Source organism: Bombyx mori, chromosome 26 (genome assembly GCF_030269925.1).
Source record: "Bombyx mori chromosome 26, ASM3026992v2".
Lineage (NCBI taxonomy): Eukaryota > Metazoa > Arthropoda > Insecta > Lepidoptera > Bombycidae > Bombyx > Bombyx mori.
This window is the reverse complement of record NC_085132.1, coordinates 189223-215067: the sequence shown is the minus strand read 5'-3', so window position 1 is coordinate 215067 and position 25845 is coordinate 189223. Positions and strand designations below refer to the sequence as shown.

The 25845-nt window shown below is 41.2% G+C and overlaps 1 protein-coding gene and 1 long non-coding RNA gene across 5 annotated transcripts in view; one reads left to right on the top strand and one right to left on the bottom strand.

Annotated features, from left to right (window-relative positions):
* LOC101743955 (protein Skeletor, isoforms B/C) overlaps positions 1–25845 on the bottom strand; it is a 61072-nt gene that overhangs the window by 3205 nt on the left and 32022 nt on the right. For 3 of the 4 annotated variants that reach the window (XM_012696208.4, XM_012696209.4, XM_038020587.2), the window contains exons 3-13: positions 25353–25537; positions 23474–23636; positions 22229–22356; positions 21765–21902; positions 6330–6429; positions 4824–5008; positions 4240–4434; positions 3530–3688; positions 2093–2252; positions 1027–1220; positions 415–642 (exon numbers count right to left, since the gene is read on the bottom strand). In XM_012696208.4, the coding sequence (XP_012551662.2) occupies positions 415–642; positions 1027–1220; positions 2093–2252; positions 3530–3688; positions 4240–4434; positions 4824–5008; positions 6330–6429; positions 21765–21902; positions 22229–22356; positions 23474–23636; positions 25353–25537 (1835 nt within the window). Of the gene's footprint in view, positions 1–414; positions 643–1026; positions 1221–2092; positions 2253–3529; positions 3689–4239; positions 4435–4823; positions 5009–6329; positions 6430–12048; positions 14303–21764; positions 21903–22228; positions 22357–23473; positions 23637–25352; positions 25538–25845 lie in introns of those variants that run through there. The other variant, XM_038020588.1, reaches the window with a different exon arrangement.
* On the top strand, positions 21873–23091 carry LOC105842540 (uncharacterized). Its single transcript, XR_001140140.4, has 2 exons — positions 21873–22015; positions 22682–23091. It is a non-coding gene; the product is annotated as an uncharacterized LOC105842540 (long non-coding RNA).

Sequence of the window (25845 nt, the reverse complement as noted above, 5' to 3'; positions counted from 1 at the left end):
AGCTAATAAAATTAGAAGTACATATCGATTGCATAGATAGCTATTGTGCCGTGGTACCGTTGTACTGTTTACAGTGTACTGGTGATTGGACCTCTTGTGAGTCCGCAGGGGTAGGTACCACCAGCCTGCCTATATCTGCCGTGAAGCAATAATGCGTTTCGGTTTGAAGGGTGGGGCAGCCGTTGTTGGTGTGGTTGTTGTCGTGGTTGGTCTCAAGGTGGGTAGCGCATTTACGTTGTAGATGTCTACGGGCTCCAATAACCACTTAACACCAAGTGGGCTGTGAGCTCATCCACCCATCTAAGCAAGACATAAAACTGGCTACAGCACCGAACAACCTGACATTTATTTCTGTACATATTTCGAACGTCCTATTGTTTGGTCTGAACCACAGTCCTTCCGCCACAAACTTACCTGGTAGTAGACAGTGTCTGGAGTGTTCCTGTCGGGAGTCCAGGTGACCACTCCCGGATCGCCTGTCTCACAGACCAGGGTCAGAGAACGCTGATAGGCTCCGAAGCTTGGGTATTCATCAGCTTCTGGTCCTTGGCTATCTGGCGTCCAGTTGCAAATACGTCCAACTCCTGTTGGTGTGACCTCTCCACTTCGCAGACGACGAGCACCGGCGTATATTTGGATTCCCTGCAATAGTTTAGGCCTTTTATTGCCTGATATTGACATGATAAATGTTGATCGCTGTGATTCTGTGAGAACCTACTAAAATTTAAATTATGAATATTATACTAACTTCCGCTAGCGAAAATCCTGGTTTCAAACAACTGATCAAACAATAACTGTTCAAACTTTAATAACTCAGTAATGCCTTAAATTACAGACTTGCAGTGTGACTTAATGTGTGCTTCCTACTTCTATTTTGGATTACCATAAAAAGATTCGTTAACTAATTGTTTCCATTACTATCTCTTTGTACAATGCTTTGTTACTGTCTGGAACTCAATACAATGCGAGCATACGAAAAATGCGACTGGAGGGAACAACGGAACCCTTTATAGTTAAGAAACTCACCTTCCTCTCCTCCTCAGACTTGTGATAGTAGCCTCCTACAGGATCGTTAGTGATGTAGAACGGATGGTACTTGGCCGGTATCTCAGGGTTAGAGCCTCCTTCGACAACGAATGTGTACTGCTTGCCTCTCACCACATTAATTTCCGGGATCAGCAAACCATTGATGTACCAGGATATACCCCAGCCGACGTGCCCTAATGAAGTCAATTGTTATAATTTTGTATGAGAACAGTAAACAGAAAGGTGGTTGTTGGGACGGAAATCTATACTAATTTTATAAAGCTGAAGAGTTTGTTTGTTTGAACGCGCTAATCTCAGGAACTACTGGTCCGATTTGAAAAATTATTTCAGTTTTAGATAGCTCATTTATCGAGGTAGGCTATATAACATCACGCTAAGACCAACGCAAGCAGAGCACCAATAAAGAATGTCTCAAAATTGGGTTTATTTCCCTTTTTAGAGCTTCCACTGCGTGCGCTGCGGAAACGGTTAAAGTTTCGCTAAAGCAATGTATGAGAGAATTGTTCCCTTTTAAAAGATCTAAAAAAAGTTTGCGACAGCATATGCCTATATATTAAGGTTGGGTTAATTTTTAAAACGCTAAAATTTAGCGTTATGCCAAAGTAACTATTCCACGCCGACGCAGTCGCAGGCAAAAGCTAGTATTGAAATAAGTGAAATATAAAAGTAAACAATTTGTAATAATATAGCTAATTAAAAACAGTTTTAATCATAAACTAAGTTCACAAGGTGCTGAAATATTTAGAAGAGTCGCTTCCTCCAAGCGTTGTCCAACCTGACGAGGGCGGCCACATTTGTTTCAGAAACGACTGCCTTAAGCGCCATGTCCAGGAGAACATCGCGTTTCAAGCGGCTTACTGAGTATTTTTTTTATTTTTACTGCCTGTGTAGGCTGGAGAGCATATGGCTCACCTGATGGTAAGTGGTTACCGTCGCTCATGGACGTTAGCAATACCAGGGGCAGAGCCAAGCCGCTGTCTACCCCTGCGTACATCCAGAGAGGACTTTTCAAAAATAAAGTTGTACTATACAAGTGGTAACTAACCTGTGATAGCTGAGTAGCCGTGCTTGCCTCCTGTGGGTCCCATTTGGGCGTAGAACACACCGTCCGAAGGCTCGTAGCACTGGATCGGAGGGATCTCCCAGGGGACGACCTTCGCTACCGGTTTCGGAGTCGGCACCGGATTAGGTTTTATTACAGCTGTCTGTAAGTGTACATCTATTGTTGAGTTTACGCGAACCTCCACAGTGGAATCCACCTGTTCATTACACGTAATAATCTATACATTAATACGTGAAGCAAAAACTTTGTATCCCTTTTTACGAAAATTGCGCGGACGGAGGAGTATGAAATTTCCCACTCTTATAGAGAATATAGAGAAGGAGTGCAAAATTTTAATATATTTTCTAATTATGCATAATAAATTCATTACGAAAACATTACACACACTATCATGTATTTGACACAACACATATACTCTGCGTTTATTGTCAAACTTTTGTTAATGTTGAAAGTCTGTGATCAAATTGAGAATAAATTAATATTTTTTGTCTTTAATACTATTTATGTATAGTAAAGTTTTAGCGAAATCTGTGATTATATTAAAAAAATCTAATAGTGTTAGACAATAGAACCAGTAAAAAGTAAAATCGCTGTTACAATACCAGTCATTTAATTGTGTACAGAGCTATCGAAACTAATTTCCAACAATAGAAAGTACATTAATTCAGTTCCAGTAGTCCGAACACCGTTGTGTATATACTTTGCTACAGTTTTAGCTGAATTTAAAACTTGGACTCATGATCGTCGTTGGTACCTAGCGGTTACAAAAGACCATGAACATCACAGTGGCAAAATCGCTCTCATTAGGACCAAGCTCTCTGCGACAGCCCCCCGGCTAGTAGACTAGACCATGTCCCGTCAGTACAGTACACATTACACGCTACATATGTACATATCGTTGTGAGCTAGGATTGGAACCGATATCATTGGTGCCTGGAACACATGCGGGCCATGGACAAATATACGCAGGCCACGATTCTATTGTAACGAACTAGATGTTTAGATGTTTGTTAACCAATCACGTAAGCATAGCTGAACGGATTGAGATGAAATTATGCACAAAGATGCTGTTTATATATTCGTATAACGTAGAAAGCTTTTTTTTAATTTTTAATGACCTGAGGTTTATCAGCTATACCAAAAACGACAATGTCCGTTGATTGGTGATTTAGGTACCAATGGATTTACAAGTCGACTGGTAGTTTATAGACGGGACAGTAATACAACTATTTTTTTACTCTGGGAAAATGCAACGAGCCACAATATTACTGATTTACAAGTTTAACGCGGGTGAAACCGGGAGGCACGTATAGCAATACCAACATCTTTAACAAAGTTGGAGGCGAACATTGATCTTGGCTTAGTGGGGATCCCGAAGTAGCAGACCACTGAACTGATCAAATATATGACATCACTTACACTCTCAGGTCGGACTGGCTCTCTGTGCTTGTGTGTGTGTTCGTGCGTGTGCTGGCGTCCCGGGGCGACAGGCGCTACACTGGGAACCCCCTCATCCTCACTCTCTGGCATGGGACAATTCCACATCGGAGGGCGTCCGAATTCAATGAACTTGTCCTCCTGCACAAAGAAAGTGTTCACTTTGTTCGTGAGTTCAGTCACAGCACCAACAAATCAACCACAATAACCTGCAGCTTTTATTATTAGCTATTAACCTACAGCAACTTTATTGCTCTTAGTTCTGATGGTGTTGGTGACGACGTTGTACCAATCAATGTCTTCTTCTAATGAAGTTAGCCTCCGCTTGATGAATACCTTCCTCATACGAATGCTACACGACCCTATTCATCTGATCTATTGTTAAGATGGATGGACGAGTTCATGGCCCATCTGGTGTTATCGAAGTCCATAGATATCAATAACGTTAATGCTGCCAACCACCTTGAGGCATGAGTTCTAAGTCTCCGTTTTTATGGCTTCCTACCCTTCAAACTGAAACCCATTACTGCTTGACGGCAGAAATAGGCAGGACGGTGTTACTTACCCGTGTGGGTTCACAAGACGTCCTAGCACCAGAACTTATGCAAATTATAACTTTATGAATCTATTCGAATCACATTATTATCGGGTGATAGCGATCCAGCACTTCATCCAAAAACACAGCTCCTTACCTTGAGATAGGTGTGGTGATAAGACGCTTCAAGTCTAGAATTGAGAGGTCCAATGGCCCAAATGACCGGCTGGCTAGTATTAGTGAAGATGGGCAAATCCAGTTCATCAGCGGCGCGGAGACTTCGCTGGTACGTCACTATGGAGTAGCCGTTCACCAGGGCTGCGTTGAGCACGCGGACGGAGTTAGTCTTCGACTGAACAAGACAAGGAAGCTATTGAAGTTATATTTCTTTTGACGACTGCTTGACAGCCAATCAGAATGCACTTTTAATGCGTCTTGATACACGCGTTACAGCAAATTTATTTCATTGTAAAGATTTTATTTGAAGATTTGAGACTTATATTTATGTTATAAATAATAAATAAGATAGCACCACTAGGACAATCGGTGTGACCAAGACTAAAATTAATTCAATTCACTTTCTGCCAGTACTCAATGTGTACTATATGGCAATGATGTCTCGGAAATTAACAGAACCAAAAAGAAAGCTCTCCAGTCCTCCACACCTGAATGACGAATATCATGTTAGTAGAATACTGGGTGAGCCATCCGGTTGTGTGTCAGTCTAACACTAAAACTTACAACAATCCTCTCGTCTGGACAAGTCCCTCGAACTCCGGCGCACTGACTCTTCGCATCCAGATAGTAATCCTTAGAGTATCCCATGAAGCTGTCCTTGTCTACCCAGGCCACGGCCACGTCTCCACCCACCATCTGCACCCGAGAGGGATGCCCCGAGATACCGAAAGACATGTACTCTCCGTCGTCTGCGATAAACAATGAAAATCATTACTTTAGCCTGTTTCAACACGCTTACAAACCGATACATAGACAAAAAACTACATATATTTTACATTCTTACTGACCATTTGTGCCCCACAGCTGTTGTTTTTATAACATAAGACAGCATATCTGCGATTTAATTGTACTCCATAGTATGTGTGGATATACTGTGCTCTTTAACTACACTAAATATGTTTTTTTTTTTTTTTATTGCTTAGATGAGTGGACGAGCTCACAGCCCACCTGGTGTTAAGTGGTTACTGGAGCCCATAGACATCTACAACGTAAATGCGCCACCCACCTTGAGATATAAGTTCTAAGGTCTCAATTATAGTTACAACGGCTACCCCACCCTTCAAACCGAAACGCATTACTGCTTCACGGCAGAAATAGGCAGGGTGGTGGTACCTACCCGTGCGGACTCACAAGAGGTCCTCCCACTAGTAATTACGCAAATTATAATTTTGCGGGTTTCATTTTTATTACACGATGCTATTCCTTCACCGTGGAAGTCAATCGTGAACATTTGTTGAGTACGTATTTCATTAGAAAAATTGGTATCCGCCTGCGGGACTCGAACACCGGTGCATCGCTCAACACGAATGCACCGTACGTCTTATCCGTTAGGCCACGACGACTTCAAAACATGTTACAATAGCTATTACCGGCGGATTCGTCGCGTGGTTAAAGAAAAGTATTAGTGTAGTTTCCCGTGGGAATTAGATATTCTTTAGAGATAAAAAACCTCCTGACCTAAAACTATCACTATATAAAAAGTCATGTCAATCGATTGCCTCGTTTTAACGTAAAAGAAGGACAAACAAACAAAGACACTTTCACATTTACAATATTAGTATACGTATGGATTTTGTAGCGTAGATAAGGTCACATATATATATTTAACAAACGTAGTACGGGTAGGTACCACCACCTTGCCTATTTCTGCCGTGAAGCAGTAACGCGTTTCGGTTTGAAGGGTGGGCCAGCCGTTGAAACTATACTTGAGACCTTAGAACTTATATCTCAAGATGGGCGGCGCATTTACGTTGTAGATGTCTATGGGCTCCAGTAACCACTTAACATCAGGTGGGCTGTGAGCACGTCCACCAATCTAAGCAATAAATAAGAAATAAAATAAAAACATATCGTAATTTAAAAATAATCTCACTTTTAGACTTTCTATTCAACAGCAACAGTGTTGACTCCAACTGCATAGCTGGCGCGGTTTGCGCAAGGCTGCATCTCAGTACCATTACAATAATTGTACCCGCCACCTGGTTGAATACAGCGTGCGTAACAGCTTACCCAGCTTGGCGACCAGCTGCAGCACGATGCTGTCTCCGGCGATGGCCCACCGCACCTCGAACCCGAACTCTTCGTTTAGTACCTCGCAGTTCAACTTAGACTGGACCGAGAACAACATATAAACAGAAAATGCCTTTACAAACACATTCGTTTAAAGGAGGCGATGAGATCCGAGATAGAACTGAAAGGCAGAAGACACTTTTAAAGAAAACGTTGTATGGACGAGCAGGCGAGCTCACGGCGCACCTAGTGGTAAATAATGACCGGAGCTCATAAACACGTCTTGAATACGAGCGACATTTGCACTTTGAACCAAATTATCTTGAAGATTCACATACTTTTTTGTAGCGAATATTTTCGAAGTAGAAATCGTGAATACTATGTGGCAGGTATAGGCTGGCTGGTACCACACTTAGTTTGGACTCATAATACATCGTCAAAGATTACAAATCAAAAAGATTTCAATTTTACCGCTTTCATTTTAAGTTCACCTAGAATTTTAAGTCACATTTTCCGACGTCCGACTTCTGAAGCTAATCGAAAAGCTCGGTATCACTGAAACTTTAAGAGTTTGGTTCATAGATCATTAAAAGTTCGCAGTGTCGCCGCCTCTCGTCGTAAGATGGAACTGAACTTTGTACTTCAATAACTTTCCGCAATAGAACTACTAAGCCGATAGTGTGTTGCGGTTGGAATATTGAGCAGAAAATATTATTATGAACAACTTTAACACGAACTAAGTTTTGTCGTGAGGTCGCGCCCGTTGTCGATAAACATGCCGTAGCTTCTAAATCATTACCTTTGTAATGTGTATATTCACAAATGACTTCCGCGTGAAACCTTGAAACGTAATTTCAGTTTCAATGTGACTTAAATAAGGTGGGTGGTCTTTTTTCGTGACAATACAAAATCCAAACCAGAATCCCTGATTGTTTCGGGGCACAAAACAAATAGGCAAGAATGTAGTATACATCCAGACACGACAAACTACAAGTAATTGATGTTACGGCTGCAAAGTTTCCCTTGTGGGAATCCTTTCCAATACCACAAAATTATTATATATTACATTCACGTGGAAAAGGCACCTTGTCGTAGAGTCATAAAGACCTGCCACACTGTTCTCTTTACAGTCGGACACCCACGTGACAACGTCGAAACATATTGAAGAGATGGGAGAACGAGATGACGAGCCAGCTGGTGGCCAGAGACGGAGAGCTTCAGTGGTCACAGTGTAAGTAGTATTGTACATGTAACAGCGACCCTATGTAGGGGCCAGGTATGGATTTTAAATTAAATGACGATAATTCGACTTATAACGTGTACTTTATTTTAAATAGTAAAAAATGCATTAAAAAATACTTTCACAAAAATTGCAATAATGGCGTGTGCGCAATAGTGGCATAGATTACAGAGAGTAGACGCCGATGAGACGCCATAACGATATGGAGCGGTGGCGCGAAGATTTGAATCTTGAACACCCTATACTTGAAGCCGAAAAATGTATGACTGCTTTTTGCTGCCTGAACAAGCCAACAGTACACCCTAACGCCGTTCATTACCTACGCTAACACCTAAGTGAGTTTGATTTTTCTGTGTAATTTCTGAACATATGGTAATTACAAAAGTGGATGGTGGGTTCGGGCACCGGTCGAGTCGTGTCACTCGATACCAGTACACCGGGGGACGCATTGACGCTTACACATACGAGTACTTCATAGTGCCAATAATCCCTTGTCTGTGACATATGAACAAACAGACATTAAATTATAAGGGTTCGGCTTAATTAACTAATTAGTAAATATATAATACAAACATATTCGAAATCCTTAATGTCGTAATAATAAATGCCGAATTCATTTGAGAGGGTATTTCTGAGCGCGAGGTGATATTTACAAACTAAAACCAAGTCGGGTCTAGCGTTAGACTCAGCGATGCTACTTTTACGACTTTGAGTTGTTTTTTTTACAAATGTTTTCGTTCGCAATATCAAACTTAGACTGAGTTCAACGCAACTTGAATACGTCACCCCCGATTACTCTCTTTAGACAACCCATACCCTGGGCCAGGAAGGTCAAGTACCTGGGCGTTACCCTGGATGCATCGATGACATTCCGCCCGCATATAAAATCAGTCCGCGACCGTGCCGCATTCATTCTCGGCAGACTCTACCCCATGATCTGTAAGCGGAGTAAAATGTCCCTTCGGAACAAGGTGACACTTTACAAAACTTGCATTAGGCCCGTCATGACTTACGCGAGTGTGGTGTTCGCTCACGCGGCCCGTACACACATAGACACCCTCCAATCCCTACAATCCCGCTTTTGCAGGTTAGCCGTCGGAGCTCCGTGGTTCGTGAGGAACGTTGACCTACACGACGACCTGGGCCTCGAATCTATCCAGAAATACATGAAGTCAACGTCGGAACGGTACTTCGATAAGGCTATGCGTCATGATAATCGCCTTATCGTAGCCGCCGCTGACTACTCCCCGAATCCTGATCACGCAGGAGCCAGTCACCGTCGACGCCCTAGACACGTCCTTACGGATCCATCAGATCCAATAACCTTTGCATTAGACGCCTTCAGCTCTAACACTAGGAGCAGGCTTAGGGACCTCGGTAACCGTACTCGTCGAACTCGACAAAGAGTTCGCCGTGCAACCTAACCCATGAATCAGCTCGCTGAGTTTCTCGTCGGATCTTCTCAGCGGGTCGCGATTCCGATCCGGTAGTAGATTCATTCGCGAAGCAGCTACTCTTGAGTTGTTAGGTCTCCTTCGGAGGCGCTCGGGTAGCTGTTAGCAAATCCCACCCCTCCTGGCTGAGCCTTTGCTCGCCCACGTGTCCTGGTGAAACTGGAAAGGCCTCCGGGCCACCAGTAATCTTTCAATCATAAAAAAAAAAAAAACTTGAATACGTCTGTTTGTCAGCTACGTCTATAGACAACAGATAAACATAAATTCAGTGTTTCTTGGTAGCTCTATGGATTTATTAGTAAACCATTCATCTGATGGAGTTGGAACTTGGCCCAGTTTTTGTTGGCATGACAAGTGGCGCACGAGTAGGTACTTGCGAGAAATCAACGTCCTCCAATGCAATAGACGACAGTAACAGTGGAGCTAGCCCGGTTTTTCCAAAATAAACCAGGTAAATATGAACCGAAAGAGCCTTAGGGACTAATAGATAACCAAATTATAAGATCAAGATCGCTCCTGTAGATTGCTGTTTGTTTCTGTCTCTCGGCGCGCTCGTTACCATCGGTTTTATATTTAAATTACCAGCGATACAGTTTTACGATCGGCTGTCTATTTTGTGCCAACATTACTTGATAGTGGTAGATCATTCACCGCAGTGAAGGGAACTTGGTGTCGTCGTATGCGAGTTATACCCTCCATTGGTTCCCATGCCTCATATTGTCTCATTATTAAACTAGCTGTGAAAACAAAGGTAAATTGCTTTTTCTCTAGTCCAACTTGGACTACGCAGGCTTTTTTAAGCATCACCTATTAGTACGCCTGTTTATCCTATCCACTGTCCTACAGCACTCTCTGAGAATGCAAAAGTTTTGAATGGAATGCGAGGGTGTGTGAGGTTGGTCGCCTTGACGACCGCCTGTAATCCAATGACGCCACTGTGATCGCGTGTGGCAGCTCTCGACAACCTCATAAGCGGAGCGACTTCTTTGAGCGTTTTCAAGGTCATAATTAGTAAGACCAGGTACTTAATTTGTTTATTCAATGGAGTTCCCAATGTGCCGTAGCGCACTACGAGGTGTTCGCGATAAATACTTGTGAAGTCGCGAAAATTTCACATTTGGCGCGGTCGTGTAGAATGACTATAAAATTATTTTTTCTTTAAATTAAAATATTTTGAGAAAAACAATAAACTAGTGTATCTTTCAGGCGTCCCGGTAAGACACCCGACGTCATCGCTCACCTTGAGAAATGTTTTAGAGATTTTTTCTGCTTAGAAAACTGAACGTTTAGTCAGTATTTTATAATTTTAATTTTATGTTAATTTTAAATGACAACTGCTTATTATCCGACTTCAAATACAAGATAATGTCATACATATTGCCAGTTAACTATTATATTATCAGCTTATTTCGAAACTAGCAACATTCCATCCGCAGCCTCGCTACGTGGACTGCCCCTCGAGCCTGGCTGGCGCCTTCTGGATACACTTAAAGTCATTTTAAATGCTTCTCTACGGGCCAAATTATTTCCATCCAAAATTTTATTAAAGTCTTGTAAAAAAACAATGCTTAAGCTTGAAAACACAACAGACAGACAGTATTATTTTCGTAATCGTTAATAAAATGTAGTATTTGGTATGAAGCTTCTAATATCTGACACTAGATAAGTATATAAAAAATAATAATAATGATAGCTTTTAGTTAACAGTAGTCAAGAATACTTCATGACGAGTAGTTAATGAAAGCAAAACCGCTCTACGCTCTACGCTCTATGCTATCCGCTCTACGCTCTACGCTCCTCGCTATATGTTGTCATGTTCCAATGGAACTTTACCAACAATGTTGAGAACCTCAAACACGACACTGCTCACTTCCACTAAGCTACGTCCACGATATAAACATGAATATGTGTATTTTTGTTTGTGTGTGTTCTGCTGCGTATGCGTTTATACGTGTGTACATACATATATACTTAATCCGGTGCTTGAAACTTAGTACAGTTGTTGGCTCTCCAGATAATGGTCATGGTTCTATCAACGGTCGGTAGGTGACGCCAGAGTATATACAAGAAGCTGTTGTGCATAATGCACACCTACTAACACTATTGTGAAACAGGCACCCGGTTATTTATTGTCACATATATAACATTTCATTGAATCCGACTAACCAATCAGTTTTCTTCTAGCCCATCCCACTCTTTTACCCCTTTCTAAGGAATGATACTATAACAGTGTGAAGTTTTAAACACGTTATTATTTACATGAGGAAGTAGCGGTACCAGCCACTAAGCGAACATCAAGTAATAATTTTCTCTACAATCGTGCTATCACGTCACACCCCTTTGATGGAGAGAAAAACTTTACTAAGGACTGCCTTCCATGTCGGAGCCATCATTATCAATTTCAGCATAAATGGTGTCCAACATTTCGTAGTATTAAATGTCGATTTTGGAATTGTAATTTTTATTTATTGCTCGTATATAAGTAAATCTACTTTATTTACTCAATACACCTTACTTAAAACGAGTCTATATAGAAGTTCCTGCGACCCGCCATTAGCCATTATGTCTGCCGTGAAGCAGTAATGCGTTTCGGTTTGAACGGTGGGGCAGCCTTTGTAACTGTACTCGAGACCTTAGAACTTATATTTCAAGGTGGGTGGCGCATTTACGTCGTAGATGTCTATGGGCTCCAGTAACCACTTAACACCAGGAGGGCTGTGAGTTCGTCCACCCATCTAAGCAATAAAAAATAGCAACACTCTCGCCAGTAACACGCAGGTATGTACATACCTGTAGATATGTATCAAACGTTGTCTACCACTGGCCAAACATGGATCAGTCAGTCAGTCAGTCAGTCAGCCAGTCAGTCAGCCAGTCAGTCAGCCAGTCAGTCAGCCAGTCAGTCAGCCAGTCAGTCAGTCAGTCAGTCAGGCAGTCAGTCAGTCAGTCAGTCAGTCAGTCAGTCAGTCAGTGAGAATACGTCACTTTGTACGAGAGGATTGTGTGAAGTAATAATCGACTAAAATTCGTTTAATGTATTTATTTTACACACACACACACGAGTGCGTAAAGAAATATAATCTTAAAATATAAATTTGTCAAACAGTGGCACTTATTATGTAAACTTATGAGTTAGTGTAACTATTGGCTTCGTTTGTGTTGCGTTTTATTTATGCAAGTGCTTGCAAAATCCATCCAAATGCAGCCGTTTTATTTAAATCAAAGCATAGACACAGTTTATTTAAGCCGAAAACCTTTCAGTGACTGCCTATCCTGAGCTTCTGGAAGACATCCGCCGCCCATAAAATATATGTTTTTATATTTATATAAGTAATATTCGTTAATGAGGACGAATAGTCAACAAAATGGTTTATTTCACTCTAAGACAGGTTGCAATGGTGATCAACTACGGTTCTGGACTACGAGTAGCTAGTAAACTATCTGACTCTCTATTTGTGGTATCGTGGCCCCCAAACAAATAAACCGAATTTTATGCATCTTATATTATAAAATGAAATACTATAATAAATAAACGTCTTATTCAGACGAGTTAAGTCATGAGGTCGTCGTGAGGTTAAAGCCTCACTCACACAGTAGTCATATCCACCACATCCATTGTACATTGGTATAGATAAACTCGGTTAGACTTCGCTACGTTTGTTACTATTTCAACAATAATTCTGCAGACACGAGCCGACTCAACAAAAGGTCAACATCTTCTAATAGGCACTTGATGTCGCAGTCGCGGAGGGAGCACGATGGTACTCACCCGTGAAGCTACGAGTACAACAACTTACAAATAATTTGATCAATTATTGGAGCACAAGACGGGTGCTTGTGACCTTCGATGTGGATATCATTACAGAGGGGCGATCTTCAATTGAACGACGAAATCCTTGAAAATCAACAATATTATCCTACAATGCTGCGCACTATTCGCTAATTCAAACATATGTGCTTCAACACTGTTACAGTCACCGGTGAGAGGTTGTTGTGTAAGGGAGGTTGCGATCGCGGACTTGTATATTAACTAATGAGACAATACAATTTGTTTCGAAAATACAAAACAAATATAATATCCTCAAAGAAAACATTAAAATGGTCATCTTCATAATTGTTCAAGGTGTCTACCGCGCCAAACATTCACTCGCAAACTAATCACCCTTCACATTACAACCACGTTTTTGTATACCATGTCTTTTTGGGCTTCAATTTGACATTAAATACATAACTTTTTAGTGCGAGGGAGCACGAGATGCCGTTCAGACGCAACTAACTTGATTATCTTTGTAATAATGAAGCAACACAGTTGAAATGTCGCCAGAAGAGATCAGGTCTTTGAACCTTTAAAATTATGGTCGTTACATTAGAATATTACTCAATTTAAAAGTATATGATCGTGAGTCGACAATATCCGGCGACCGAACGACAGCCGCGCCGATCGTAAATGACGCAACGCACATCACTGTAATGATGATGAAAGTCTCCTAGTTGAGAGAGAAACTAATGAGAGCAAAACAAAACGTAAACATGAACGGAGCCGTCTCACGCCTCAATGGGAGCTGAATGAAAGGATGATTTATGCGGTGCACATTTAAAGGATGGGTTTCGCAAACGAGATGTAGCACAGTGCAGCTTTACGCAAGCGATCGTCGACCGGTCGCCGCCGCTCACTGCAGCCCCGACGCACGCGGGTCAAGGTCATCGGAGCCCCCCCTCGGCCGCGCGCCGCCCGCCTGCCGCGGCAGCAGGCTGTACTGGAACGGCTCGTTCTGCACCCGGTACTGAGCCGGCGTGACCTGGTAGTACTGAGAGATCTGCTGGTACCGCTGCTGCCGGAGGTAAGCATCTTGTTGCTCGATCAGCTGCCGCCGATAATAATCGTGAGTCGGTTGTTGGAAGTAGTTCTGCGGTGCCAGTTGATGCTGCTGTGTGTAGTCTTGCTGTTGTTCGTCTTGTCTCGAGACCTGTTGGTCCGGACTCAGATGTTCGAAGTCTTGAATGTAGACAGGCGTGATCTGGTGTATAAAGGTGTCTCCTTGTAGCACTTGCTCGCTCGGCTTGGTCGGTTCATCCACTAGTTGTTGTTTGGGCGGCGTATAGTCGTCGGCTCGGCGGTGGAGGGAGGTGTGGTCCTCGGGCTGGTCTGTGAGGGCTTGCAGCAAGCCGGTGCCGAGGCGCAGGTGAGGGCGGTAGGTAGTGGCGTCGAGGCGGGCGAGGGGCTTACGAGTCGGCTTGGGGGTGGGGCGCTCGGCGGCTGCCAGCGCCTTGTTGCGGCTCTGCAACAGGAAGCAGCAACTCAGCGACACTCGGGATCGGGACTTGGACGGAGGGAGCAAGGATCGACAAACAACGCGACGGCATAAAAGTGTAACTATATCGTTAAGAGACTTAGAATGAAAACGGCATTGAACAGAACTTCAACGAGTGACGTGGACAAACCGGCATTGGCCACTCTTGAATCATCCTATGATTCTGTTTAAATTATAACCCAGTCTCATCACTCGATCACGTTTAGTTTAAATTTTACCGAAAGCGTCTGTACGTGTAAGATATTCACAGAAAATGTTTAAGCGGTTTCAATTAGATATAACATTAGTGTATGATCTAACTCGCTCGAACGATGAGAGCCTCTGACATACTCGTAACTCACTAGAGATTGCCTCAATAGTCGAGTGGTTAGCGGCGGACTACTGCGTCGCTGTTTTACTCGGCGCAGTACCGATTTTGGACTATTAAGAGTTGTGTTTTAAAATACAATTTTGGCTTCATAATCTTAAACTTGAATTATTTCGTACTCAACAAATGTTCACGATTGACTTCCACGGTGAAGGAATAACATCGTGTAGTAAAAATCAAACCCGCAAAATTATAATTTGCGTAATTAATTACTGGTGGTAGGACCTCTTGTGAGTCCGCGCGTGTGGGTACCACCACCCTGCCTATTTCTGCCGTGAAGCAGTAATGCGTTTCGGTTTGAAGGGTGGGGCAGCCGTTGTAAGTTATACTTGAGACCTTAGAACTTATATCTCAAGGTGGGTGGCGCATTTACGTTCTAGATGTCTATGGGCTCCAGTAACCACTCATCACCAGGTGGGCTGTTAGCTCGTCCACCCATCTAAGCAATAAAAAAAAAAAATATATTGGCATTGGTTATGTTGTTGTCGTGTTGTTAATAAATTAAGATGGACATTTGTGATTGTATTCGAGTCGCCATATTGGAAAAAGAATAGCACTAAAGCTAAATACTAATTAATAAAATAATAATTGTATTTGGGCTAGTAACACTTCGGTAACTGTAAATGTTCGCAGTGATCGTGGTCACATTATTAGCGCAGTTTGTTGGCTTTAGATTATTGTTAAATTATTAATAGAAATAGACACAAGCTTTCTAATTTCGAAATATTTTTAGTGGGAGGTGAGATTCTTGTTGTTGAAATAGCAACTGGTGAGGAGATGACACGCGACCTCGCGGCCCAAGAACCTTCAACTAGTTGTGGGCCTCGCGAGCAATACCGCGGTGACGGCGTTTAGCCCTTTAGGGTTTCATGTTGAAGTTTTTTTTTTATTGCTTAGATGGGCAGACTAGCTCACAACCCACCTGGTATTAAGTGGTTACTGGAGTCCATGGACATCTACAATGTAAATGCGCCACCCACCTTGAGATATAAGTTCTAAGATCTCAGTATAGTTACAACGGCTGCCCCACCCATCAAATCGAAACGCATTACTGCTTCACGACAAAAATAGGCAGGGCGGTGGTACCTACCCGCACAGACTCACAAGAGGTCTTACCACCAGTAATTACGCAAATTATAATTTTGCGGGTACCCGCCTGGGATTCGAACACAGTTGCATCGCTCAACACGAATGCACCGGACGTCTTATCCGTTAGGCCACGACGACTTCTAGAGTCTTCTTCATATAACATATTCTGACTAGACAGCATTGCTAGTACAATAAGTAAGACAGGCGAGACTGTGCAGTCACTACTGACTGCTCGTTCGTGCTCACAGTACACACACACACACACACCTACAGCATAAAATCCATGTACGGGTAATAAATTCATGACGTAGTAGATATTATAGTACAATTAAATGTAAGCTTTCCAAACATGACCTAAAACGGACGAGTTATTAATGTACTTGATTTTCATGAGAATCTAATGTAACCGTCTCTACATCGTGGCCCTGGTATTTCGTGGTACTCAACTCTACATAATCATGCGCTCTCTACATAGAATCACGACACTACGCACAGACGACGCGACCTTTGTCGTTCTTATTTAATTAATTCTAGTGGTTTGTTTATTGAATATGTCATCTGGCTTATTCCATTTACTGTGAACCATATTTATAGAGTTAGCCTTGACATGTAAATTCTTTGATATTAGAATTAATCTTCAATTAATAATCATCGATGATCAATAATAGTTACAGCGTTAATATACCGACACCCAAATTGTCGTTTAAGTTAATATTAAATACGTGAAGGTATGAAACTTGAGAGCGATGCTTAATGAGCACAAACAGTCCTGTTTAGGGTGTGAGCAATAAGGCAGCTCCACACTGTGAGTACTTGCATTGTGCATCGTGCACATTGTCCGCGTCTACTAGTCTGATTCTACAACGAGGCTGTATTTCTATCAGTGATCCCGTTAAAACGTGGCCAAAAATGTAATTTTGTTGAATAAAACATGAAAATTTTCAAACTCGCATTGTATTGAATGACAAATAACAGTAGAGTGAGCAAGTAGGTCGCCGGGGCCGGGGGCTGCTCAGACAGATTTGGATCTCATCCAAATCTAGACTATTTTGGCTTAAACACTAGAATTAGGTTATAACGCGACTGAACTTAGCGGAATTTATGAGGTCTGCGTCGCATGTTCGGTGGGTGGGGGCATACAGACAGGCCTCATACACTATTGTAATGAAAGATAATCCTTGTAATGATGATGCGACTGTGACTTCAATCTCGTGTCTTGAAATCACCACTAAGTGAGATCCCGTACTCATCTAGGCTAGCAAACAGCATATGTAAACGGGACGATGTCAGTCATTTACATAATTATGTTCGTGTTTGTAAAAATACCAGAATTGCGTTTAAGCATATTTCCCAGTGCCAAGTGCTAATAAAAGGCTTCACTCGTAAAAGGCTGTATTCATACAGAATTCACAAGGGTGAACGTTGCAGAGATTTCTAAAATAAGGCAATATAAAATGCATATACAATGTATGTTGGTACATATGTGAGACATGCGTGGACAGCGATATCCACTCCTGAACTCGACGAACACGAAATGTATTATTTGAACAGGGACACACTTAGCGCGGCGCTTAGTGCTGTAGTGGTGACTATATTTCCAATGAAACCGCGAAGAGTATGTTTAAGCAGGCGCAGCAAAGCGCCGTCCTCGTCACCGCTCCCTCCGCACCCTCCGCAGCGCACGTCTGCTATTTCACCGGCGACATATCGAATAACTCCACCATGCGATACAACATAATGTCCACCGTTGAACGTGACTTGACACGGGTCGGTATCCCAGGGCGGTTACCCCAACATCAAGTGTCCCCCAAAATCGCCTACGCTCGATAATAATAAATTAATTTACATATTATTTAATTTTGAGTATAATATAAAATATTTATGTTGATTGATTTCCGTGGGGCTACCTTCACTGGCGACAAACAAATCTTTGATTTAGTGTCGCGCTACGGGAGCTCAGTGCGTCCCTGGCCACGATCTCCCAGTATCGATATAAGGGGGTTGCAGTAATGTCGCGATCGGCAGTAACGTCGCGTCGCCTGCCAGTAATGTCCTCTCCAGACGCGATCCTAACTCTTTATTCGATTTACGGCGCTCTACAACTTATTATAACATTCTTACAGAAGAATGCTTTATTGGAAAACATTTACTTGTATCTGTTATTGCTATTCATAGGTTAGATATTATATTTTCAAACATAATAATAATAAGTAGTCGGTCTATACTTTGTATACATCGGCCACCATTCATAGCAAGAGTCGTAGTGATATTTATACTAACATCCAGCTTAGTTCGGCAGACCAGCTGACGTAGCTAACGGAGTCCATCAACATAGTAAGTGGCTCCTGCCGCCCACTTTGAGAGGCGACGAGCCAGCTTTGTTTTGATGTGACGTACGTATTTTAAGAAATTTATTATTTAGTATATATAACGTTTTCTACAAGTAAGTTAAATTGTTAAATGCATACTCGTGAACACTGAGTCCACTGACTAAGAACGCTATCCGATAGTTTGACGTAGTACATCGGAGACGCACATGTGAGTCCAGGCTGTTCGGACCCCTACACTGTGTTCGCCTTGAGACGTCACACTGAGGACTAATTGAAGTCTGCGATCGGCACTTGACTTACGAACTAAGGCGTTAATAATAACAAAGCTCGTGGAATATGAAACTGCGAGAAGCCGGCGCTACGCACAGAGGGGGCCAGCGCTGCCGGTTCAAGGTCGTCCCTCGACACACGACAACGTGAGCTTTACAAAAGTGTTTTAGTATAAAATAGAAGCCAATGAATAACTCGATAATTTCTAATTTTGATCATTCAAATATTTGGAGTAAGTTTTACAGATTAAAACAGTTTACAGCTGCATATTTTGAGAAATGAATGTGAATACATAATGATTTGTTTTAACTACATACACACATACATAGGAATGTATGTACTCGATTGGTGAAGAGACACCGGAGCCCGCGTTTGTTGAAGCAAGCTGTAGAGCATGTTACTGCACGAGCTGTTTCTATCTCTCGCCTTGAAGTTCCACGAATTTATAAACGCTCTACAGACTCTATCTAGAGCTCACGCGACCACCCTTTGTTAACTCAAATATATATTAGACGTTAATTTTAACAAGTAAATGAAAGGATACAACGAAAGTGTATCTCTCGAGACAACTTCTCATTAACTAAGTGAACCGCTTTGTTTCTGTTATTTTAACGTTTCGTTTTCATTACTTTCTCTTCGGTAAGCAGCGCAAAATATTATATAATTAAGGAGCCAAAAACATTTCTTATTATTTTAACTAAAACAGTTACTTTAGATGTTGACCTTTAAAATATATTATCGATACCTGATACTGACTGGTCCACGACATTAACTATGACAATATACTACATACACACTAACCAGTGTCAGACCGATCAGAACTACTCACAACCGAGCAGTTTCCGTTCATCGTCAAACCTCAGAGTCGTTGCCGGTAGACGAGCTCAACAAATGGTATTCAGTTGCATAGTACGTAAGTAGTACGTAGATACTAAATTAGTAATTATGAAATCAGCCTTGACGTTTTTTTTTTTGCTTAGATGGGTGGACGAGCTCACACTTCACCTGGTGTTAAGTGGTTACTGGAGCCCATAGACAACCACAACGTGAATGCGCCACCCACCTTGAGATATAAGTTCTAAGGTCTCAAATATAGTTACAACGGCTGCCCCACCCTTCAAACCGAAACGCATTACTGCTTCACGGCAGAAATAAGGTGGTGGTACACACCTGCGTGGACTCACAGGAAGTTCTACCACCATTACAGTAACGTAACATAATAGTATAATATAACTTATGAAACAGCGGGCTGACTAACAAACAACGCGCTACCGAAACACTTACAGCTGGATATAGGAAGATGTACACGAGGATAATCGCATTAAGGGAGTTCGCGAGTGCTCCAGGAGCGCACAAACAAAATATTTCTTGAATTCCTCTCGCCTTTTTGTTTGAAGATACTTTCAATTGCACAGAGGCCCCTTTTAGAAAAGTCTCCTCAAAATCGCGTTTTGTTATAATAATTGTTTAGTCAAACAGTGAGTGCGTGCTGTGTTGCCGTACAACTATAATATTTAGTTAATTGGAAGTGTTATCAATTAATTTATAGTTATCTATATATAGGTATAAGGTATATATAAATGAATTGCTGTTCGTTAGTCTCGCCAAAACTCGAGAACAGCTTGACCGATTTGGCTAATTTTGGTCTTGAATTATTTGTGGAAATCCAGAAAAGGTTCGAAAGGTAGATAAATATGAAAACACTCGAAATAAAAAAAAATAACAATTTTGTTTTTCCTTTGATGTGTCCCCCGTCGGACAAATTCTTTTTGTTTGTTTTAAATTTGTTTTATACAAAATTTAGGTCTTTTATAGATTGAGGTATTACGAAGTCTGCCGGGTCAACTAGTTTATTATATAAAATTTATCATGTACATTTCGTAAGAAGCTGATGAATTATACCGGCACTAGACCACCAAACGGTGACCATGACTTTTTAGGGGTAGCATTTAGTTTGAGGCATTGCCTACTTGCTAAACCAAGGTCTAACCAACATGAAGACCGCTTACAATTATCAAAGAAAACAATTTTTCATCACAAACACAATGCAGTTCAAAATTCCTTCGTTATTTGTCTGCTAACTCAGCGATGGATTGAGCATCGTCAGCTTCTACTATCACGTTCAATTCGTCGCTGTTGACTTTAGCATTCAGGCGACCACGGGGTTCATTTATTAGAACAGCATTTCCATATCGGAAGCGTTCTAACCAATAAGGAGTCGTGCGTTCGTTTGCAGTGCTGCACGGAAGCTGTTCCCTGATGTGGAAGTTAGGTGTAATCACGGGATCAAACGGAGCCGCAGCATCCAAGGCTAACTTCAAAACAAACCGAATCTACAACTTGAATTAAGTTTTACTCAAGTTTTAGCTCGCGGTAACTCGACTAACTAAAGCAATGCTTTTTGTTTGTGCGACTATTAAAAGGTAAACAATGTGTGAATTGCGGGGTTGTATGTTTGTTATTGCTATGGACTTCCTCACGATTCACCTGCTATTAAGTACTCACCAGAGCCTACAGAAGGCACAACATGAATGCTGGTGGTAGGACCACTTGTGAGTCCGCACGGGTAGGTACCACCGCCCCGCCCATTTCTGTCGTGAAGCAGTAATGCGTTTCGGTTTGAAAGGTGGGGCAGACGTTGTAACTATACTGAGACCTTAGAACTTAAATCTCAAAGTGGGTGGCGCATTTGCGTTGTAGATGTCTATGGGCTCCAGTATCCACTTAATACCAGGTGGGCTGTGAGCTCGTCGACCCATCTAAGTAATAAAAAAAGGGGCAAAATCAAGAAAAAATTAGATTATGTATAGAACGTGAAACGAAAGAGTCGAGTTTTTTTTGTATTTAAAGTGACGCGTTGTATTTATTAGCACAACAATCAGTATTTAGCCTTTTTTGGTAGAAGTACGCCTGTCGATAACAACAACAACACTGAACACACAGCGACGCACGCCCGGTGTCGAACCCGCGACTCTGTTCTCGTATATAATGATACTGTACTTTACTGTTGTTTACCTAATAATTAAACATTACTAAACTAATTTTAGGTGAAATAGATGTTTTTTCTAATTGTCTCACAACTTACAGGAAAAATCTTTCGCGGATAATTTCCCAATTAAATATAAATTAATCTTATGCAAAAAAAAGCAACCAATCAAATGTAATCAAAACTTTTTTTTTTTTGTTAATGCACTGTCGATCGCATCTATGATTGAGGTGACATCTGCCAAAAACTTTTTTCAATTTGTCAATGTTTTGTATTAATGATCACTTGCAACTTAATAAATAAATAAATAAATATTGACTGACTGAGAATCATCTTCTTTAGAGATATGCAATATTATGTTCTACACTCTTATACATAAGGACGTACCTGCGGTGAGACCCCCAACATCTTCAAGCTGGGCGGCACGTTGCTGACCTGCGCCCTGGGCAGGGTGATGTGTCCGAAGTCCACTGTGAAGGCCTCACACCACACGCCGAAGTGACCAATGTCGAATACCGTCAGATCCTGGTCGGGAAACGGATCGTGTTAGTAGGTCCCGACATAGCGGCACCGCTGCCCAGCCCAGTGGCTAATTTTGGTCTTGAATTATTTGTGGAAGTCCAGAGAAGGTTTAAAAGGTATATAAATATGCAAATTCTCGGAATTAAATAAAAATAACAATTTTGTCTTTCTTTTGATATGTCCCCCGTCGGACGGATTCCTTTTGTTTGTTTTAAGTTTATTTTATACAAAAGCTTAGATCTTTTAATTATCGATTGAGGCACTACAAAGTCTGCCGGGTCAGCTAGTAATTAATAGTAAGAGAAGGAGCAAGAATTATATCTTCTTACCCCAGGGAGAGTGAGGACGATGGTCTTCTTGTCATATTTCCTGAGCGGATCTTCCTTGCCGTTCTCGTCGGGGATGCGGATGCCTTGCGGTGAGGGCTGGTCTCCGCGACCCACCCAGAACTTCGCGTCTGTGCGATATTAATTACATTAGAAACTAACTCAGCCCCATCGTGCCCTCCAGATGGAATTTAAAAATAAGGAAATATATGTTAAATTACTTCTTTTCGTTATTATTACATATTATTTATGTTATTCAAAGTAAATTCCAAACTGTAGGTGTTTGGTTAAGGGGCCCTCGTCTAACTTGATGTAAACGAACTAATAATAAACTAAACTGATATATGTTCGTATTTAAGGTAGTTGGAGAACATATCCGTATTAACTTGTGTCAATTGTGATGACATATTTAGTTCCGATAAGCTTCATAACCAAAATTCCGTTCTGAATCCGTAGCCCCCTCGCAAAAAAACCGGCTCCGACGCGCGGCACCGTGCTAACTGAACGCAGAACCTCTTCACTGCAGAAAAGCCAGGAGACCGTTACTTACCCCAGTGGACTCACAATATACCCCACCCCCAGTATTTACGCAATTTGACTCATTGTGCTCAGCCCCGATTGTAATAAAAATGATCTAAATACTAAAGGTTGAATAAGGTTAAAAAGGTTGATAAAGGTTGAATACTAAATACTGGATGTACAATCGCAATGTTCCCATCGCTTGGTTTCGGAGAAAATAAGTTGGTGTAAGAAAAATGTTTTTACAATAGACGTAGTGACAAGTGTTGTTTATGTAACATGATTAATGTGACGTTCATCGAATCAATGTAAATAAATATGAATAGAAGTATTTCCATGACATCAAATCGAGAGTTTTTATTTCCGAACCTACTCAATGGAAAGGAAATAATTGAATATGCAATTTCAAAAAGGGCACATGTCGCATATTTTGTCAAATACGTTTTTTCATACACATGTAGTTTTGAGGCTTACCTACACCCATTTTATAATAATTCCAGTCATTTTCAATTGCTAAATAGCACTAAAATATATCTCAAAAGTTTATATTTTAAATTTTACACTGATTTAAAAAATAATCAGTTTTTTTCAGTTCCTGAATATTTTACATTTTCAGAGATGTGCCCTTTTCGATATTGCATATTCAATTGTTTGTAGTTTTATTTATAATTGTTTTTGCGGAACTTTCATAGCCTTAAATGAACTGTCCCTAAAGACATAGTGACGAACCTGGAGCTTCTCCGTCGTAAGAGAAATTAGTGATGAGCAGTGTCTGCGCATCCACCACGATGATCTGGTCGGAGGAGACGCCGTGGATGCCGCGCAGCGCTCCAACCTTCGCCGGCTTAGGGTAGTCCAGGTCGCGGGGGATGCTCACGTCGCCGAAGTTCACCTGAGAATAAATGTTTTAATATAGGTTTATGATCAACAGCTTCCGACAGGCTTCTTTGGATATTTGTTTATTTCGTCGTTTTATTCAATGAATAGACAGATGTTTGCTCTCTATTTGATGTTCGACTCGCTATCGTCCACTACATTGTAGACACTGCCGCCAACTACATTAAGCTCTACTATAGCTCTATAAAAACATCGCGTCATAAATGAATAACAACGAAATAAATTTTGCTATATCTCTCTGTAATATCTACCTATTTCTATTAGTGAGCAATCACATAATAATATGTGCGCACTGAACGCTAGAGTGACCATTACTCGAATCTTGAAACAAATTGAAAAGAGACCGAGACGGTTTCAGAAGACTAGACCAGACTTCACTTTATCTCCGGGATGTTCAGACGAGCACGTTCCCAGCACTGCCTTATTGCACGCCAAAATAATAAAAAACAAATGAATGCAAATAATCAAGATTAGATTACAACGAGCGGTCTTATCACTCAGAACGATCTCATCCAGACAACCGCTTTTACCTCGAGATGCCTGACGACATTTAACTAGTACCTGAGCCCCCGACGGTGTGTGGAGTTTCGCCTTTTTTTTGTCTTTTGTTTTGGTAATTTAGTAGGTTCTAGCGAAGACTAATACCGAAGAACTAAGCCAATGTTTTTACAAATCCATACGCGTCTATTAGACACTAGAAGCATCGTCGCTAATTAATCAAAAAGAAGAATAAATAAATGTTTCCGATGAGACCGTAGCTTTTAATTAAAAGCTCACCATGACCAATGTATTTTTTGACACGCTTTTATTACCATCATATTTTATGTTATGTTAGTGTGAATGTATGTAAATATTTTCACTTAGAACATTTTTTTTTTTTTATTGCCTTTGTACGCAGACGAGCATACGGCCCACCTGATGGTGAGTGGTTACCGTCGCCCATGGACTTCAGCAATGCCAAGGGCAGAGCCAAACCGCTGCCTACCGAAGAACATGATTTTGACCCCCTTCAAAACATCGGATTAACTCAAAAGTTATTAAATTTCTTGATAAGAACCGATGACAAATTAAAACTCTTAGACTCGTTATCCTTACTAGGATAATCAGGATTAGGGATTTTTTGTTGAGATTAGCCCCAATTTTTTAACTAGCCAAAATTTTAACAACTCTTCCACAATACTAACAAAGCCTAATTCAACCGCTGCATCAATTAATAGCTTATTATTGACATTTTGATGTTTAATTGTAACAACATATTTAATAAACAATAGTTAACAAAACTAAAAATCACGCTTTTCCAGAAAATCCAACTAAAAAGTAGAAAGTCATATATTAAAAAGCATGGGGTGTTTCAAGATATTATCAAAAAGATAATCCTTCTACTTATATCTATCGATTAAATATGTATTTATAACTATTCATACCACGCACCCCACTCTTTTTTTACAATAAATTAGTTTGTTTATTTTAATTGTATTTTCTATAAAAGCCTGTTTTTTAGTTTTATTAGTTTATAGTTTTTTAGTTTATAGTTATTAGTTTTATAAACTATAATTTTTTTAATACAAAATTTCTGTTTTACATGTAATATAACCAATAATATAAATAATTTGTACCTTGTATAGTTGGGGTAGTGTAGTAGTAGCAGTAGTAGTATTAGAAGTAGTAGTAGTAGGTTAGTTATTAGCGAAGTGACAAATAGCTGACTCACCGCGTATTCGTCGCACCAGACAGAGAACCAGCGGATGTCCTTGAGAGTGAGTCCGTCAGAGAGAGAGATGGTGACGGGCTCCCCGCGGTACCGCCGCAGCGCCCCCGCCCCGCCCCGCTCGTCCCGCAGCCGCGTTGCCCCCGCGGCGTCCGGACTTTTGGACTTGCCCACGTAGAAGTATGCAGCTGGAGCAAAGATACTAACTTAATACTCACTAATCAAATCGTACCTAAGTCTACCGTAATGATTATTAGCAAATAACATATTTGGTTCACAAATACAATGACACTTTGGTGATTTACAAAGTGACGTTTGGAAGTAAAGCATCGACCGTGGCATAGAAAATGGATGAGAGATAAATTTTTGGGGGGTAAAATGAAGGCTGTCTTGGAACGAAGCGTGTCGTGCAATTAGGAATCGCTCGTTGTCGCGCTGCGCGTGATGAGCCCCGTATTCAGTGGTCGGGGTTGAGTTCGACTGAAATAGCAGACTA